Source organism: Anastrepha ludens, chromosome 2 (assembly GCF_028408465.1).
Source record: "Anastrepha ludens isolate Willacy chromosome 2, idAnaLude1.1, whole genome shotgun sequence".
NCBI lineage: Eukaryota > Metazoa > Arthropoda > Insecta > Diptera > Tephritidae > Anastrepha > Anastrepha ludens.
Genome location: NC_071498.1, coordinates 144,629,600 through 144,650,025, shown reverse-complemented (window position 1 = coordinate 144,650,025; position 20,426 = coordinate 144,629,600). Strand labels below are relative to the sequence as shown.

At 39.9% G+C, this 20,426-nt stretch overlaps 1 protein-coding gene across 1 annotated transcript in view; it reads left to right on the top strand.

The window, feature by feature from the left end:
- LOC128855489 (uncharacterized) overlaps positions 1-20,426 on the top strand; it is a 52,537-nt gene that overhangs the window by 15,971 nt on the left and 16,140 nt on the right. The window contains exons 2-4 of the mRNA XM_054090437.1: positions 13,829-14,439; positions 18,160-18,320; positions 19,559-19,760. Of these exons, the coding sequence (XP_053946412.1) occupies positions 13,844-14,439; positions 18,160-18,320; positions 19,559-19,760 (959 nt within the window). The 5' untranslated portion in view covers positions 13,829-13,843. The remainder of the gene's footprint in view (positions 1-13,828; positions 14,440-18,159; positions 18,321-19,558; positions 19,761-20,426) is intronic.

Below are 20,426 nucleotides of genomic sequence, written 5' to 3'. Positions count from 1 at the left end.
ACAAAGCACTCAAAGGTACTTGAACTTTTTGAAAGCATAGTGCGTGAAACGAAAGTTTTTTTTTGCTTTGAAAGTTGACAACCTTTTAATATTTTGTGTTGTACTTTTATTAGCCCAAAAAGAATAATGAGAATATTTAACCCAAATTTTTTACAAAGTAACGTAAATAGTTTGGAAGCACTCAATGTTGTTTTTGTTCTTATTATTTTCGCATACAAATATTTAGCAAAATTTATTTTGTAGACTCTTTAGGTATTTTATGGTCTATTATTTATTGCTTACAATTATTTTCGCTACCTTTTTTCTTTGCTCAACACTTTGTTAACTATTTTGCTTTGACTTCTTTTTATCATTTGTAAGAGGCTCACAATTACATTATTGATAATGAAAAACTGAGACGAATCCCTTACAAATAAATTTAGTCAAGGTTATTAGCCGAAGTATACTCGTACGAATAAATAATGGCAAATAGGTCTAAAATAGATAGAGAGAAGCGAAATAATAAAGCGTCGTTCGGACTTTTACAACTGACTTTAGAAAGTAACTTTCTCGTATTCTCCGTATTTCCTTATTTTTGAACTCGTGCACCTAACTCAGTGCAATTGTTTTCTTTTGTCGTTGCGATAATTGTTTTCTAATTACTGTGTGCCACAGCAGCATCGATTTTAAAAATGTTAAATATAGGCGAGGAGTGTCGTTGATGTTCGATTTTATGCGGATACCTAAAGGTATTACAGAACTTGGAGACACATCGCCAGAAATATTTAGGAGATGGATTTAATGGGAACACTGACTTTCCGTGAAACACGAAAATGAATAAAAAGTTTTTCTAATAGCGGTCGCCCCTCGGCAGGCAATAGCAAACATCCAAGTATATTTCTGCCATGAAAAAGCTCCTCATAAGAAACCATTTGCTGTTCGGAATCGGTTTCAAACTGTAGGTCCCTCCATTCGCGCAACAGCAACAAGAATGCAGGGCTAAAAATAAATCACGAGAAAATGAAAGCTGTGAAAATTCAATCCACTAGCAGCCGCCCGTTCCTCTTAAATGGTGATCAAATTAAGAACGTTGAGATCTTTACCTACTTGGGTAGTATCATTGCCGCTAAAGACAGTGCAAAACTAGACACTATCACCAGAATAAATAAAACGACCGGCACAGTTCCGAGCTATCTAGTCTTCGAGCATCCTCAGCATTCATACGAAATTACCGATCTTTAAGACAAATGTACTATCAGTAAGTACTCTGGTATGGACCGGAAACCTGGCTCATAAATAATTGGATCGAAAACGAAATTCAGATGTTTATGCAGAATATTGAAGATCTGGTGGCTCAAGACTATAAGTAATGGCGATCTATACGAGAGGTGCAAAATCCAGCCGCTAGCCCACATGATAAAACTGCGAAAGTGGAGGTGGATAGGGCATACGCTTCGCAAGCACGCCAATAAAATATGTAGTCAAGCACTGGATTGGAATCCACAAGGTGCTCGCAAGTTTGGCCGTCCAAAAATATCTTGGAGGAGAACTGTCCAGAAGGAAGTTGAAATGTTAGGAAAAACTTGGAACGAAATCAAGCTCCTTGCAAAAAATAGAATCAGATGGAGGTTTTTTACTGAGGCCCTATGCTCTAGTGGGAGAAACAGGAAACGATGATGATGTCCAAGCTACTTGATGTATGGTTATACCCAGAATTGATGCCAAATATTTTTGGGGCGAAATGATGGCTGCAGTTTTTCATTGAAATGTAACGAAATTGATCTAGCGGATATTGGTAATGAAAAATAATTAAAAAAAGGAAAAAATCGTGATCAAATTGCGGAAGGATCACCGTTTCTTGACACCTAAAGTTTGCGGATTGGGCTTGCACACATCTGAGCTGGGCAGTTTTCATAGGCTTACCATCAAGGCGACCCATGTTGGAGAGATCGGACTCGAGATAACAGTCTTACATGGCTACACGACTGGGTGGGATGGTAACTAAACAACCCGCGCACCGGGTAGCACGTGCCCTTGTTTGTGGTCGGGGTAACAACCTCAGCAAGTGATTGTAGGCTTACTGTGCTACTGAAGGCTTCAGGTCAGCGCACCTTCTTTCCGCCACGTTTGCCACACTTGAATCAATTTAAAGGTTGAAACGAATTAAATAAGAATAGTTTTCGAATCAGCGTAGATATTCTAACAGGGCATTGCAGATTGATGCAGATCATCTTATTATCCTGGTAATATGTTCCAATGGAACTCTGTATATTGTGCTCATGTTAGGCTAGGTTACGGTGGTACCCGTTTGGGAACCAATTGTGTTACCCCTAGTTTGAACTCAACTTTCCCGATTTGGTGAAACCATTTCGCCTCTCAGAAAAACGCAGTAGCGAATGGCTAGTCTACTAGATTTCAAGTCTACTAGACATCCAGAGTAAAAAGTAAGAGTTTAAACAGCGATAACGCAGGACGGTGGCAGAGAAAGTGTTCAACGCTCTTCAGGTGTTCATTTCTTTTAAGACAGACCTGTCTAGTTATCTCTTAGTTGGAGCCTTGGTTCATCTACTGTTGGCTTGCGCGATGTAGACCGATCTGATCAATAGCTTGTTTGGAGATAAAGGGATGCCCACATATTTGGCAAGAGTGAACTGATTAAAGATCATTTCGCCGCCTAACTAACTCATTCGCGATGCAATTTCCAGGAATCCAGATCGTGGCGTATCGTTTAGCCAGTTAGGCTAAGTTAGATTGAAGCGGTTGTCCACTGTGGGGCCCACTCGGGCTCATGACCCATTTTGTTGCCACGTAGGGAACTTAACCTTAACTCTCCTAAAACCAGTGTGTACTTTCAAACACAACTGAGATCTTCCAATTCATTAAAGAATTGTCTACCCAAAATGGCGAGTCTACGTTTGGATAAAGCAGAACAGTGACACAGAAGGGGCGGAATCATCTCTTCCTTTTCCTGGTTTGCATACCCATTCTCTGAGCATGCCAACTTATTAGGAAATGCTCCATTATAACGGAAATCAGTGAGTTAAGAATGTGCTTATCTCTTCTTAGTTGAAGTTCCGTGCGTTTAGCATTGAGAGTTGGCCACAGCTGTCGGGCGATTTTGCAAGTGGCTTTATTATGCCATCTTTCATTCGCTGCTCTTACAATTTCTTCAAAAATAAGTAGTTTACATGTTTGCAAAGGTACGTCTATGTCATCGGTCAATTTAGTTCCGTTTTGGCTGGCTCTACGGCTCTGCAGTTCCCCTCAATGACTCAACGACCAGGAACTCATGTTATCATTAGGTGAAACGACTTAGCCATTTCGTTCAGAGATGTGCGAAATTTCATGGCTATCTTGGGGGTTGTCGACCGCTTCGTGAGGGATTTTATCGCCGCCTGACTATCAGTGAAAATGTAGATGCCATTTTCAGATATCGCATCATGCTGTACCAGTGTCAGGCTTTCATTATTGCCATCAGTGTAGCCTGAAAGACACTACAGTAGTCGTACAGTACTACAGTAGTACAGACCCTCAGATCTTAAAAATATACACCTCCGCCCAACCTGCCCTCGAGCTTTGAGCCATCTGTGTATACGTGGATGTAGCCAGTTCATTAAGAATAAAATAAATAAATAAATAATTGGCGCGTACGCTTCTATTAGGTGTTTCGCCGGGCTCCTAGGCCTATTTCTGGAAATTTCTGAATTTAATTCCTATTTTGGAGGGAGTACAATTAAACTGTAGAGATTTTATGCCAGCTTGACTATCAGAGTAGATAATAATCGGTTGTGCTGCAACTGACCCACAACACAGTCTCTTTATAGCTACTCGCTCAGCTTGATAGATGCCGCAGTAGTAAGGTAGCGTTAGACTTGTTTTCAGCAGCATCACTTTTGCGTGGATGCCACTCTTGACTTTCTTATTTAGTCTTAAGGCGATAGCCACTGACCATCAGTCAAGGACCTTAGAGTTGCTCATTCATCTTCTTCCGAGATTCGTGATTGTTCATTTATGTTCATTCATTTATTTTCATGATTTTTCATGTTTACTCACCCGCTATCCTAGGTTCATCCTCTTCATAAGCTATTTAGACGAAATAATAAAGAAAATATCATCACAGCCGCAATTTATCACCATCCACTCGCCTCTATAAGAAAACCTTGTAGTATAATTTATACATTTCCATAATATTGTCTCATTACTATTTTATCTGATTCACCGAATGCCATAGATCAGGCTCGCATACACCTACACTGCACTTTCACTGACTAGAGAAAAACTCATTTTCAAATATGTCAAAGACTTCAAAGAAAATGCCGTATGAAATATCATACTTACATTGACAGACTTGTCTTTATAAAAAATAAAACTAATTAAAACCCACTTTAACTCACAAAGTACAACCACAAATAACATTCTGTCAACGTTGTAAAGCCATTCATTAGAAGTAGCATCGAAAAGAGATAGCAAAGATAGAAAGAAAAAATCGTAAAGTAACAAAAAAGTCAATAAAAAGCGCTGAAAGAGAAAGTGCGAAAAGTAAAGAAAGAAAATGTGTAGTTTTAAGATGATGGTTAGAAAAAGAACATAAAATACATACAACATCTTTATATACTCAAAAATAAATTAATATACTTTCAATTACACAGTGAAACAAATTTAAATATTTTGATTGCAATAGAAAAGTGAAAGTAAATCGCAATAGCCCGTTCTTGGAGAACATAGTAGTAATACAGAATTTTACATATAATTTTTTTTTGCAGTTTGTCAAAGTATCTAAATTTTAGTCAAAGAAATCTTCGTATTCTGTATAAAAAGTATATAGGTATGGTGCGAGCACCCTTTTTGGGTGTTTGGCCGAGCTTTTCCTCCTATTTGTGGAGTGCGTCTTGGTGTTGTTCTACAAATGGAGGGACCTACAGTTTCAAGCCAACTCTGATCGACAGATATTTTTTATGAGAAGCTTTTTCATGGCAGAAATACACTCGCACGTTTGCAATTGCCTGCCGAGGGCCGATCGCTATTAGAAAAAACCTTTTTCTTCATTTTTGCTCTTTCACCGAGATTCGAACCAACATTCTCTCTGAATTCCGAATGGTAGTCACGCACCAACCCATTCGGCTACTACTAAATGTTCTCAGTAGGCCGAGAAGATGTGAATGACGAAAAGCATCGCCGAAAGCCGGACGCCCGAGCACTTCAACAACAGACGAAAAAATTGATGAAGTTAAAAAATGGTATTGGCCAATCGTCGAATCACCGATTTGGGCATGAGATGGGTCGCCGCAAAATTCGTACCAATTCGCATGAACATTGCTACTGAGATATTGGTATCTGAACTCTGTCCGAAACGATCCAAATTTGCTCCAGAGGGTCATAACTGGAGACGAATCGAGGGTTTATCGTTATGACATGGAAACCAAAGCTGAATAATCTCAATGGAAGCTGCCGCACGAACCAAGACCGAAAAAAGCGCGCCAAGTTCGCTCGACGGTTACCGTTTTCTTCGATTGCCGGGACGTTGTGCATCATGAGTTCTTGCCGCAATTTGCGCAAATCAATCCGCCAGAAACGCCCGGATGTGGAAGAACAAAAATTGGCTTTTGCATCTCGATAACGCCCCTGCTCACACATCTTTCCTTGTGCGCGACTTTTTGGCCAAAAACAACACACTAAGATGCCACAGCCACCGTATTCCTCAGATCTGGCCCCCTGTGCCTTTTTCTTGCTCCCGAAACTGAAGAGGCCCATGAAAGGACGAGGCTACGCTACGATTGACGAGATAAAGACGGCATCGAAGGAGGAGCTGAACAAGATAAACAAAATGATTTTTTGAAGTGCTTCGAAGATTGGAAAAAACGTTGGCACAAGTGCATAATATCTCATGGGGATTACTTTGAAGGGGACAAAAAAGATATTAATGAATGACTGAAAAAAAAAAAACACAAAATTCGCGATACTTTGTGAACACACCTCGTATTTGCACCTTCAAGCCGGAGTATCTATTTGGAGTTCCGATTCGCTTTCAGTAAGTCAAAAACCCTTGGGAAAAGTGTAGCCTAGATCGTGATTCCAAATTTGTGCTGGCGAGTGTTAAATAACTTAAATTGAATAGGTCGTTTTTTCTGTTTTGTTTTTTGGGTAATTTTATAGGCAACAAAATTAAGAGAAAAAAAAACGCTGGTAATTTTAATTTTATTATCCACAACTTAGAAGCGGTCATCTACACACTTAACCAAGAAGGGCGGAAGAAATAAATAAAATAAAAGAAATGTCAGTTCCTATAGAATGAATGAAAAGGTAGAGAAAAATAAGAAAACAACATAAACAAAGGCGTAACTGGCTTAATCATCTGAACAGTTATGCAGTGCAGTTGCACTGCTGGTGATGTGAGAACTGAGCATAGCCAGCAACAACAACCATTACTTGGTGGTACCTATATAATATTTAAGAGCAACAACAACAAAAACCAAAGTAAGTAAACAGCCAACTTGCTCATATATTCGTATGAATGGCTTGTTGCTGTGCATGCCACACAAGGCAGTCGAACAAACGCCGTGGGTGCAGAGAATAATCAAACCTGTTGATTTGAGGGTGTAAAGAGGTGCAATATCAGCTAGTAGCAACACCAAACCGCTGATGCCTGCACGCATAGACGTACTGGGGTACACGCACACTGCAGCATAGTGTGGCAAAAGCAATGCATATTGGACGTTGCTATTGGCAGAGTTGGGTTTAGCTGGTGTAATCGCAGAAAAGTTGCACAAACTCGAATAATGCCGTACAAGGCAGGGCAGCAGCGCAGTAGCGCTCCGCTAGCTGTTAAGGGGGCCTAAGAGAAGCGCGTTTGTGCCATGAGCAGGGATAAGATGATGCAAAATTATTTACCTATGTTGCACACATTAGAGACATTATTGTTGTTGTTTTCTGCGACATTTACTGATGTATTTTCATTGTTTGCATTCTGGTTTTCTCTCTGTTTATTTGTTTTGTTGTTGTAAGGTGGTTACAGCAAAGTGTTATGAAGAATTAGGTTGCTATTAGTGGCAACTATGCCCATATTTTCTGCTTCAAAATCAAACAGTGAATACGGCTTATTTCTTGCGTAGGATGATGATTGGGTGATGGTCCTATGCCCTCAGGATTCAACCGAACTTTGTAAACGGCATAATTTACACATCTCTGGTTTCATTAAATGGAAAACGCGCAATAAGTAAACACATTTTTCATATAAGTAAATTCTTCTCTGCATCTTGATTGGCGCGATAACCGCTTAAGCGACTTTTTCCGAATTTAACAAAGCCCGCCAGTTATTTCTTTCTCTTGATAACCGGCGCCGATGTGCCCAAGTGAAGCCAAGTCCTTATCCACCTGATCTTTCCAACGCAGAGGAGGCGTTCCTCTTCCTCTGCTACCACCAGCTGGTACGGCATCGAATACTTTCAGTGCCGGAGCGTTTGTTTCCATTCATATGGCATGATCCATGATTTGCGCTAAACAATTTGATAAATTTGTTATTTTAAAATTAATAACTATTAAGAATTTCAAAACGATTAGTTCATCAATTGGTTGATGGTGAGCTATAGCACATACAGACTTAAAAAAAAAAAAAAAAAAAATCGAAAAAATCGCCTCACAGTTTTGCAAAAAATTAAAATGAAAACCTGGATGGAAAATTCAATTCAATTCAGCTAGATACATAGAGCTTTCATTAAGAAGATCTAAATCTTCGTTTTGACGTTCCCTTATTCACTGTCGTGCACCGCTTTCTCCTCTGCTCTACGCCACACATCCGTCAAGCTTGTACTTGTATAGCAACCCGACCTGTAGCTAGATACTCCAACATACTTTAACAATATTCGCATTATTAACTTTCCTTAACTACGATTTTAACGATTTTGCTATTCGGTAACTCATTTCATAACAAAAATCGGTAAGACGAAATCTGCTCTTTTGGTTAACTAGTCGATTATCGCAAACTAAACGACAACAATTTTGGTGCGGTGAACCCAATCGAGAAAATAAAACCTACTAATTTTATTCAAAATGGCGCAATTACGTTGCCAAACAGCTATTTAAAACAAAACATAATATACCTTTCGAGTATTTAGTTTATGATTAACCGCGTGGAGAATAGGTAGTAAACCTTCAAACAGTGGATCGCTGTTCGCTACGAGATGTGGACAATATTTCCGGTTGGCTACAGAGGAGTCATAAATTCTATTTTATACCGGTTAACTCCTGACTTCACTGAATACCTTATTTCTCAGCTTAAAGGTTCCAGAAGATCAGATGTTATTAACGACCAATAAGCGAGCAATGGGGAATATCCAAGGGCCAGTGGTTCGTTGGCAATAGCATATCCAATCAACGGTTCCAAGTTTGCGCAAAGGTAAGGTTTCCTATGTTGTGGGTGTATGCCGATAATGTTCACATCATCGTCCTTAAAAACCACGCTGATAGTTCTGCCTTTTCCATACTGGATAGAGAAGCAAAGCGAATGGCTCCAATGGTGAACGAGGACGAAACGAAGTACTTCCTGCCATCGAACAAACAGTTGCAGCACTCGCGTATCGGCACCCACGTCACAGTTGCCATCTATGATTTCGTGATTGTGAGGGACTTCGTTTATCTAGGAACCTGTATTAACTTGTCCAATGGAGAATATCACCGGCCCACAAGTTTCTCTCTCAACGAACAAAACCAACGCTCTATAAGGCTCTTACTATGCCCGTCCTAACGTTTGGCGCAGGAGCCTGGACGATGACATCACCCGATAAAGCGTTCTTTGGAGTATTTGAGAGAAAAATTCTGCGCAAGATTTTTGAACCTTTGCACGTTGGCAACGGCGAATATCGCAGGCGATGGAACGATGAGTTGTATAAGCTTTACGACGACATAGACGCATAAGCAGCGAATAAAGATCCAGTGGATGGTAGCAGTTGGGGGTAGCAGAGGAAGAGGAAGGTCTCATCTGCGTTGGAAAGATCAGGTGGAGGAGGAAATGGCTTCACTTGATGTGTCCAACTGGCGCCGGTTAGCACGAGAAAGAAACAACTGGCGGGCTTTGTTAAACTCGGTCAAATTTGCTTAAACGGTTATCGCCCCTATTAAGAAAAATAAGCAGGTCTCCTATGACCTAAATAGAGCGGCAAGCTGCAAAAAAATTGTTCATTGAGTTGACTGGCTGCGGTCCGGCTTCTTTTAGGAGCTGCCGATGTCATCCTAACGTAAACTACGTACAAAAAGTATTCAGTAAACCTTAGTTTTAAATAAATCGTGTTTTTCTCTAAGAGATGCCACTCTATATCACTTTAAAAAAATAGAAGAAGACAGGTGTTTAGCTTTCCATTACCGGTATGGGATTTCTATATTTCATAACTTTTTTAAGCAAATGACCACTATTTCCGTATATATCTTCGAAAAACTAAATTTTGTGTCTCTATTTTGGCTGTCAGTGTAAAAAAATAAATAGTTCATATTCCAAATGCTACAGGGTGGCGCAAAATGGGAAGCACCCTTTGAGAAGATTTATAATTTATCATATCTACACTTTTGAACTATTTCACTGGAATATACTAACCGGCAAGTACGTGAAGCTCCAAATGAAAGTTTTCTGCACTCAAAGTATTTTTTTTATTTAGCACAAAAAATATTCAAAAACAAAATTTATGATTAATTTTGCGCCACCTTATAGACAGACCAGCCAGTATTTCTATTAACTCTTTGTACCTGGAATTCCCTTATGTGCATTTTCCTATGATGTTGAATACAAAAAACGAATTTCTAAATTAAATAAATTTTATATGGCTTTTTTATTATTTTCTCGTTTTCCAAAAATTACACCAGCGAAAGTTGGAAGCGATCATATCATACAACTGCAAACATTTTAGAAGTGAAAGACCGCACACGCCTGAAAGCGAATAAATAAGCGGAAATGTAAAATAAAAAGTAAAAAAAAAAAAAGAAATTTGGCTATCCAAATTACGATCGCGTTTGGAAAGTGAATTCGTCTAACGAAAAATTCTAAACAATTTTAACAAGAAACAAAAAAAAACAGGAAAAAAGATAATGCCACCCAAATGTACAGTGGCACGCAACGAGGCGTAAATTTTACACTTCCACTTTCTACTAAAATTAAAAGACTTCAAAGCAGGTATTGTGGTGCGTATGCGCGCACGTGCAGTTAGAATGGAGATAAAAGTTGATCACTGCAAGTTAAAAGTACCTACACATAAAAGAGACATTTTATTCAAAATTCCACAAGGCAAAGAATAGGCACACACACACACAAAGTACCACACAAAGGCGTCTATACAATAAAAATATGAAAAGCCGGCATTTGAGGTACTTACAAGTAGTCATTGGAAAAGTTTATGTTTAAAATTTTGCCACAGTTTTAGTTTCAGTCTTCACAAGCATTGGAGCATTGCCATCAATTCAAATCTGTAATATGCATGGAATACGGGACATGCCTTTCATTTCAGATGCGCACCACATTTCCATTTCCTACTCAGTGACTGTGATAGACAGACAACCGCTAGTAAAGCCAATCCGTCACTGCGAAATGGGTCAGCTGTGGGCTACATCAAGTGCCCAGCGAAGTAGCAGGATGGCTAATTATCTGTTGAGAGCGGCAAGAGTTATGCTGCAGCAACTCTTACTGAGTGCCTTCATTAGAACAAAGTATACTCGTACATTTGAATGAGCCAGTGTTGACTATTTGTAGATCAATTTTGCACGTTTAGCAAACACTTTATGTGCTTGAATATTGCACACTTTTCTTAATTGACTGCTTTTGGATACACTTTTCATTTTCTGTTTGACTACTTTTTCCAATAAATCTGAATAATAAATCTAAATGAGCGAAATCAGAAAAAGTGCGGCGTGAATGATCGTTATTTGGCTTGAACTCTGGCCCGAGCTGCATTTATAGGCACGCAGGCAGAAATGTCAACGCAATTGGCCATTCTCAGCTGCCATCGATATCGATAGTTTTCATGCAGATATACAAGGTGAAGTACAAAATAAACAAGACTGAGCTAAAATAGAAACGACAGGAGCTTTGTTCTGATAACTTCGAGTTTATTCATTCAAAATTGTACCCTCTGTCCTCGATACACAGTTTTGCGAGGTCTAAAAGCTTTTCGAAAGAGTGTTTGAGGTCATTGACCGGAATATCCTTCAGAATGTCGGTAAAAGCCTTTTGGATCACCTTTACGCACGCAAAACGTTTTCCTTTCATAGCCAAACGCAATTTTCCGAATAGGCAGAAGTCACAGAAAGCCATATCAGGTGAATACGGTGAATGATTGATGGTTAGAATGCGATTTATAGTCAAAAACTCAGTCACAAGAGTGGATCAATGAGATGGTGAATTATCATGCAATAAGCGCCTGCTTCCTCCTTCACGATATTCGGAGCGAATTCGACGAGTGCGATTTAACAAACGCTTCAAAACGCCAAGATAGAAAATTGCAATGACTGGTTGGCCCGTTAGTAAGAACTCCTTGTGGACAATTCATCTGTAATCGTAAAAATCGTAAAAACAAATGAGCATCGATTTGAGTTTTGATTTCTCCAAACGCGATTTTTTGGGTAGTGGCTCGTCGGGGGTTTTACATTCGGCACTTTGACGCTTAGTTTCAGGTTCATCTTGCAAACTCCACGTTTCATCATCAGTTACAATGTTGTAAAGGAAGTTCTTTTGCGTCTTTTCTCGCTTCTTTACTGAGCTCTTTCGAATGTTGAATTCTGAGGACCAAAGTCCTCAGTTTAATTGTGCGGAATGATACAATACATACACTGACCTTTCGTAACCAAATGATCAGTTAAAATGCAATATATCAATGTTTTGGAGATATTCAACTCCGATTCCATGAATTTCAATGATGATTTCGGTTCATTTTTGATAAATTTACGAGAAATTGTGATTACTGATTTTGGGCATATTGGCGTATGTTCGTTGTCTTTTATGTCCTCACAGTTATCTCTGAAACGTGTAAACTACTCATGAACTCTGGCACGAGATAGACAATCATCGCCATAAACTGTTTTCATCAATTCAAATGTTTCGGTAAACGTTTTGCCGATTTTAAAACAAAATTTGCTATTACCTCTTTGTTCGAAACTCATTTTTGTACCGATGATACAAACATACTGACACTTTAGACGCAATACCTTCCCTTCCACTGAACCGAATGTCACCAAGCTTTCACTGGAAGTCAGCAAGGGATGTAACTTTCAACGCACTAGCTCAAAGATGACGCCATCGAAAACATTTTTATGACGCCAGTCTTGTTTATTTTGGACTTCACCTTGTATGTGTGTTTATTGATGAAATATATGCAATTATGAACTTAACACTTAACTGCGATGCATCTTCATATTTTACTCGATGGTTGGCGTAATGCTTCCTCTTAATCCAAGATTTCTAAATGAACTGAACTGGATTGCGTCTCTCCACACATTTTTCCAGCCAGAATTTTTAAGCAAATTCCCCATTTAATGAGAGCTGCTTTAAGACCACAGCTGAGTTGCAATAACAAAGCGGATGTCCATTCACGTTTAATTGTTGAATTAATTAAACCTTTTTGTCAGTGAAAAAATCCGTATTTCTTAGTAAATTTCTCACGAGGCTGACTGGGAGGATATTAAAGAAGAGTTTTAATAATGATTTAAAGAGACTTAGAACGAGTTATGCTGAAAATAAAACCAAAGAACATTATTTCTTCACAAAACAACAAAAGAAATATTTGTTGTTTTTTTTGCTTTTTTACCAGCAGTCATAAAATTAAAATAACAGTTGCAGAAATTCTGGGAAACCTTTGCACTGAGCGAGCGGCTGGATGCTGACTAAAAATGCGCTCACTTGCTGGCACACCAACAAACAATTTTTGAGTAATGAGTAGCTGCGCTATCCGCTAGAGGTTTATAGCTGCTGCTCTTTAAACTTTGCTTTATTATTGTATTATTTTATTGTGCTTTGTGCGGCAGTGTAAGTTATGTAAGACCACTCTGCTATTAGCGCATGTGCTCCGCGCTACCTTAACAGATGTTCCAGATGTGGCTGATATTCCCGTTGCGCTGCAATGAAGAGAACATCTTTCGGTGGCTTGTTTCAGTGGGTATTTTTAACTTCCTGTGACTTATGAGAATTGAATTATTTTTTAGTACATTAGCAACTACATATAATTGTGTTTTTTTTTTTTCAAAGCTTAACATCGAAATTAAGTACAGTAGCTTTGGTACTGTCGGCTAACAGACTTCATTAATAATCCATTTTTTTTTTTTAATGACATACAATTATTTTCTTTTTCTTCCGAAAAATTCATAAGAATAGTGATTAAAAACTAAAAGTAAATAAATTCTTTTTGAAATTAAGCAAAAAAAAGTCGAATAAATGTTTCGCTCCTCAACTATTGTGACACCAGGTATTTTTCTTGACGGCGTTAAGCGTTTTCCCTACATTTTTTATCTAAGATGGCGTGTCATTTGAGCTACTATCTATCTATCAAATTATATTCTTTTCTAAGTCCTTATTTTAGCTTCAAAAGTGGATAACTACAACTTTTTCTAGGTCTTACCTGAGTTGAAAATTTTTTTATTGAGGTCTCCAAGAAAACAAAAAAATATATAATAATAATAATAATTCTGCCAAAGAAAAAATGTGTCGAACAGAAAGGTGCGTGTATTGTAAAAGAGGCCGCCAAATGTAAATATAGACGGCAATAAAACGCCCATCTTGACGGGCATTCTTTCCTCTTCTGCTTTTATTCATTTCCATTTTTAGCATTCATTAATCTCTTAGTTGTGCAAAAAATCACACTTTCCTCTATTTCATTTTCAGTTACCAACACTAACAATGCGACACAATAACCGATTCCTGCACACATACACTAGTACATCGTGTTTATTGCTGATATCGCTGCTGGTTGCCTCACCTGCAGCTTTGACTGCCGCCAGACACTCGCGTTTGGATTTATCTGAAAATGCACAAGAAGCTGCTACGGCAGCCGACTCAACGGCTGGCAATTTGCCTACTGCAAAACGACAACAAGCAGCAGCAGCAGCAACATTAGCAGACGATAAGGTAACATCAGAAGCAACAGCAGCAGCGATAGCGTTTGCAGACACAGCACCGAACGATCTTGCAATGACTCAAGCAGATGCAAAACTTGTGGGCATAACCAACGGAGCTAAAAGCATTCAAAGTGTTTCTATGAAAGACGCAAAGACATCACCGCACCTAGAGAGCATTGAAAAGATGGATGCTCCTGCGGCCAACGCAAGTATGAGGGAAGATGAAGAAACATTGCAGCAAACAAAGGAATTGCCAAACGAGACCGTTGATGAGGAAATCGAATTTTTTGACAATAGCCTCGCGAATAGTGAGGAGAATCTAGAGAATAATATACAAGACTGTAATGCTGATTTTATAGGTTTCGAAATTACAACTGGGTGAGTAAATTAGAAGAAATCCGATTAGGGTTAGGCTAAGTTTGATTAAGTGGTTAGCCCCAAACCGGGTGTAAGCAGACCATTGTGTTAGGATTGAAATGTAAGGGAGTAAAAAGGATATATTCGAACAGTGACTATCGGGTGATAAGAAGAGTCTTCTGGAGGCGGCTCTACTGAAGAGTAGCTACTACAGAAGATATCCGAAGTGGATTCCGGTTAAAATCACTAATCTTAACGAAAGGTGCGAATTTTTAAAAGCTCCCTTGCGCACCACGGTTGGATCATCCGTGACGAGGAGGGCATTGGATAGAGACCAACCTATGCAAAAACAAATCATGTGTGACGAAAGGAAAATCTTTTTATGGGCAAACCATTTAATGGGCTTCATATGAAGCCAGTCTTACCGTCTCTTGTGGAGTCCTTGTTACCCCTCAGCTGGTATTAGTTTGATGGGTGAGTTAGGCGTTCCCTGACTTTATTCGATCGCATTACCAAGTTCGCTCAGTGTTTTACCGAGCAGAATAAATGTGGGCTACTAAGTACATACTGGGTTTGATTGAAAAGTAATGACCCTTCCCGCGTCTGCCAAGCGATCAACCGAATCGGCTGGTGGGGAAAATGATAGTTGGACCTTCCCCTTCCACTAGAAACCGGCCCCAGTTCGCTGGCAACAGCGGTGCAGTCAACATCGCTCCGGCTCCGCGCGTGAAAGCTGTTTTAAAAGTGTGTTAGGATTTTGCAGTGGCGAACCATGCTGATCATCTTTTTCGACTCTTGAGGTATCGTCCACAAGGAGTTTGTACCTCCAGGAAGCACTGTAAACGCGGCATTTTACAAAGAAGTGCTCCTTCGGCTGAAAAATCTCGTCGCCCGGGTTCGGCCCGACCTCGTCAACAATTGGACCCTTCATCACGACAATGCGCCGGCGCACACCGCCTTCCTATGCACCTCTGCATTGACCAAGATTGGGGTTCCGGTGCTTCCCCACCCTCCCTACAGCCCAGACCTGTCCCATCCGGACTTCTTCTTGTTCCTGCGCCTGAAAAGAAAGCTGAAGGGGAAGCATTTCGACTCCATCGAGGCGATCCAAAAAACTGTGACAGTGAGTTTAAAAAATGTTTCCTGCATTGGAAGGACCGCTACCAGCGGTGTATTGACGCTCAAGTCTGTAGTTTCTCAAAACTTGTAGTTTCTTTGATGGCGGCTACTTCCGGATGCAAAGACTGCGCTGACTTGGAAGATGACTTTAAAAATTTGGATAAATTAATTTAAAAATAATAAGGACAGCGAATTATGTTCAAAGTACTTCTTATCGGTAGTTGAAACTTGCACCACCTCTGAGGAGTCTTTCTCCGAAGAACACTCACTGGCTGTATAAGATCGTTATCAGACCTATCCTTCTTTACGGGAATCTTGTCTGGTGGGCGGCTCTTGACAAAACTACCATTGGAAATAGGTTTCAGAAGATTAAACGTGTGGCGTTTATATTTATACGCGGCGCTCTTAGAACAACACCCTCTGTGGCGCGATTCAAGTGTTGGACACTCGGCTTGGGTCGAACTAATCCTGTTGACAATTGTTTGAATGAACCATACTTTAATAGGTTAGTTAGTAACAGAATTTCAGCTAGACGGGAGTTGGTAGATAAGAAAACTGGTCGATTAAACTGCTTACGATTACTGATGGCTCAAAGCTTCACATTAAAGTTGGCTTTGGTGTCTACTGTAAGAAGCCAAAATTGGGCGTTTTGGCTTGTCTCCCTTAGCACTGTACCGTACTTCAAGTTGCAATTCTGGCCATTAATGTGGTAGCTATCTGGTTAGGCAAGACTGTACCCACTTTTAGAGAAATCTGTATTTATTCTGATAGCCGAGCATCAATTAAATCTGCTTATGGGGTTGTCATTCCATCTGATTGCAAGTACCGGGCATCTCTTAACGAGATGGCGGTATATTTTCGTATCCACTTGATGTGGGTGCCAGAGCATAGTGACGTATCAGGGAATTGTAAGGCAGACAAATTAGCGATAGAGGTCACTACCACTCGCCTCTCTCTTGGTATGCACATTGTAGGTATACCCCTCTTAACCTACAAACTGCGTGGTACAAGTAACATTGCCACTTCAGCCTATACGAAATGGGTTGATAGTCTGGAACGCTGAAAAAGAATTTGATCACAGATGCTACTTAATCGGTCGAGAAAAATGTCTCTATGTTAGTTACTTTGATCACAGGTCATTGTCGCTTAGGTCGATATACTCAAAGATTGAACGCACTTTATTTCGATTATTGCAGTAGCTGCAAGAATGAGAAGGAGGAAGAGTCTATCAGACGTCTTCTCTGTCACTATTCTACGTGGCATGGTACTAGTTTGATATACTTTGGCTCATCGTTCTTGAATGATACTGATGACTTGCCAAATCAATGGGTTTGCACTGAAAACGAAATGGTTTAGCGAAGTGTAGCGTGTAAACTGCTACTGTGGTATCACAATGGATTGGCAAGAGTCTAAGTAAGTTAACTTAGAGACCGACTGTCACTTCTACCTACGTACCAACCCATAAGGTGCGCATGGATTATATTTGAAAAATAAGTGATAACTATAAGTGATATAAAGTGTACACCTTTTAGTCGAAGTAAAAAGTTTAGTCTGTGAAGTGATCCACACAAATAGGAGTAGTACTCATATGTTAACGTTCCTAGTATGCTCCCGCACATTAAGAGGAGCTGATAACCATCTCATTTAGTTAGTCAGATCGCCACTTAGGCTCTGCTGTCTTGCACAGCCATATCCAAATCCCTTAGCAATGTAGGCCTTTACTGAATATACATCTTCTTCTTCTTTTTACGATAACCGATTTCGCGATTTTGCCCGTGTTTAACAAAACCAACCTGCAAATTTTTCGCAGCGTCTTGCTCTCAAACATTCCAAAGGATGGCTCATCGAGTATTGACATCGTGCAAGTTTTGAATAAACATCGCTTAACTTTATTGGGATTACTGAACATGGAAACATTCTCGTGAATGAGACTGCATCTGAGTTAGCCAGGTAGAGTTAGTGACCGCAAGTACCTCCCCGATTCTTGGCGTTACAGTCCGGGGTGGGACATTGCCTTCTCAGCAATACGCCTCCATTCTTCCCGACAGTCCGCTTTCGCTCTATGTTGTGAGATTTTCATCTTTCGTATATCTCTTGTACGTCTTGTAACCATCGTCTCATTGTCCGGCCTCTCCTTCTTGCTATCTAAGGGTTTGCTTCAAATACTTATTTGGTCATTCTTTCCCTGCTCATTCTTGAAACGAATAAGAGAATATCCACACTGCTAGCGTGGATCGAACATAGCATAGTGGGGACTATGGAGATTAAGAAGCAAACATTTAAGCACCTTACGTGCGAATATCCTGCCTTTATGAATAAACGGACGATCACTGCAGCATTTATCCAATCATGAACTCCACAACATTCGCAATTTTATCAACTGCGCTCGCTGGTTTTATTATCTCCTGCCAGCTTCTATCGCACTTAGCTGCCTCCTACGCGTTGAGCGCTTCGTCTCCATCTCAACCGAACCTAACCCAACAATGTCATATTTCAACTATTCACATATACATTTACATACATATATTTACATATTTGCTGACGCAGTTTTACTTATCATTTCGTGTGCTGACTTAACTAAATCTATGAATTTCTATGTTGCGTCAATTTTTTCGTCCACAGCTTTGTCTTCTCTGCTCCCGGAAAAATGTTAAAATCATTGCCAGGCACTCTGATGCTGACCGATTGCTTGTCTGCCTGTCGGAAGGATGTTGCTTGCCGTGCAGTGAACTATGAGACTGGATTATGCGTGCTCTTCTCGGCAAATGCTGACAAACTGCCAGGTTAGTGGGAAAAATACCACTTACGGTATTTCCATGAAAAATAAACTTATGTCACGCATTGAAAAAATAGGAAAATTGTAAAATAAATAATGAACTAAGCGGTCGCCATAGCCGAGTGGGTTGGTGCAATGTGCATGTCTACATATCCTTCCATAATGAAGGCAGGGTTACGTTTAGATATTTAGATTCTATATTTATTTGAAGTTTTACACTTCGACCTCCTGATATTTTGTGCCTTCTACTCATCACTGTACCTCATCCAAACCCTTTCTTCTGGCTGCAAATGGCCGAGATGTCTCAACTTTATTTGCCCTATCGCAGTGCATTCAAGACGAAGTAAGCAACGCTAAGGAGAGAGTAAGGAAGGCAACAATAGTCAAATATGGATGCAAGGGCGTTATTGGAAAAAGATGGGACCTCTCGCCTAGATTTGCATTTTTGCTCTATAATACCATAATAAAGTCAATTTTGCTATATGGAGTCATTGTCTGGTGGAACTCACTGGAGAGGATGACATCGGTAAAGAAGCTGGAAAGAGTTCAAAGGTCTGCACTCATTGGAATCAGTGAGGCGCTTCGAACTACTCCTCCTCTAGCGCTGAATGTAATGTTAAATGTGGTACCTGTAGACATTGTAAACAAAACTGCCGCTGCACGTACTGCAATCAGGCTGAGAGGCTCGGGCTTCAGGCTCGACCTCACTTACGGACACTCAAGTATCCTTAGCGTTCGTCCCCCCGACAACGGATCAGCGGGTACCCTCGCTTAGTCCAAGCGGAACTTTCTCCACTCATATCCCATCAAGGGAGCAGTGAGGTGGGTGCAAAACTTGGGAACAGCGCTTGGCGAACCTGTTCACGGGTGGCTCGAAGTTGGGCGGTAAAGTCGGAGGAGGGGTATTTGAAAACAAGGAAATCCCATCAGACTCAAATTCGGGATCACTACAGTGTGTTCTAAGTAGAGGTAACTGCTACAGTTAGGAAGGTAAACATTTAGTCAGAAATCTAAGGGGCAATTAGGGCCCTTGGTTCTATTATGGTGCACTCGAAACTGGTCAGGGAATGCCTGGTTTCACTTTCGACTGCATCAGAATTCTTTGACATAAGGCTAATCACCCACTTTCTGGGTAACCAGTATTTTATTTAGTATTTTGTTTACAACTAATGATGGATATTTATTTTTCACAGATTTTGTTAATTTTTCTTTTTTTCTTTTGTTATTTTTTTATATTCTTACTAGGTGCTCTTGCCAAGTCGCAATTTCCGGTCTTCACACTTTATGCCCAAAAATCATGTCTGAGAATACGCCCCTGTGCACGAGACTGGAGTATTGATCGCGTCCAGGGCTACAAATTAAATGGCTATGTGAAGCGTACAATTCCAGTGCTGTCACGACAAGATTGCTTCGAGTTGTGTTTGGGCGAGGCGGAGTTCACATGCAGGTAAGATAAAAGAATGCGAAAAAACTACCAAGGCGCCTACTGACCGTAAGGTTTGAAATTTTTACGAAGGTTCCTATTTATATTGCTGACTTCTTTACTACGGCGAATTGAAAATTGCGGGTTGAAAATGATTTCATTGTTTCTCTAAGTATTATCCACGATGATCAATCAATGATCACGCAGTTTTGCAAGCGTGGCTATGACTTTCACATTTCGAAACTTAAGAATGGGTTGCAATATCGCAGTGACATCAGAGCATGGCTGTCTTTACTTAAATTTTTACTGGAGCTTGTTGTCCTAATCCAAGCTCCGTCCGGCTAAATGCATCGTCGGACCACTTCTTAGTTTCCTTATAGTCCGATTTGGCATATTCATCAAAAGAAAGAAACAAACAAAAAAACATTAAGTAAGGAAATGCTAAATTCGGTCCCGACCGAGTTTATATACCCGCGCACATTTTTGAAAAGTTTAATTTGGGCTGGCCGTTAATTTTTGAATCAAACTCACACAGCACGCAAAATATATATATGTAGCATCTAATCATTTTAACCTGTTCAACCCGTCATTATCTTTATTATAAAAGTTTAGCTTAGTATTTAACAAAAAAAAAAAATGTAATTAAAGTTCAAAAATTATAAAAATTATAAATCTGAAAATCAAAACTTT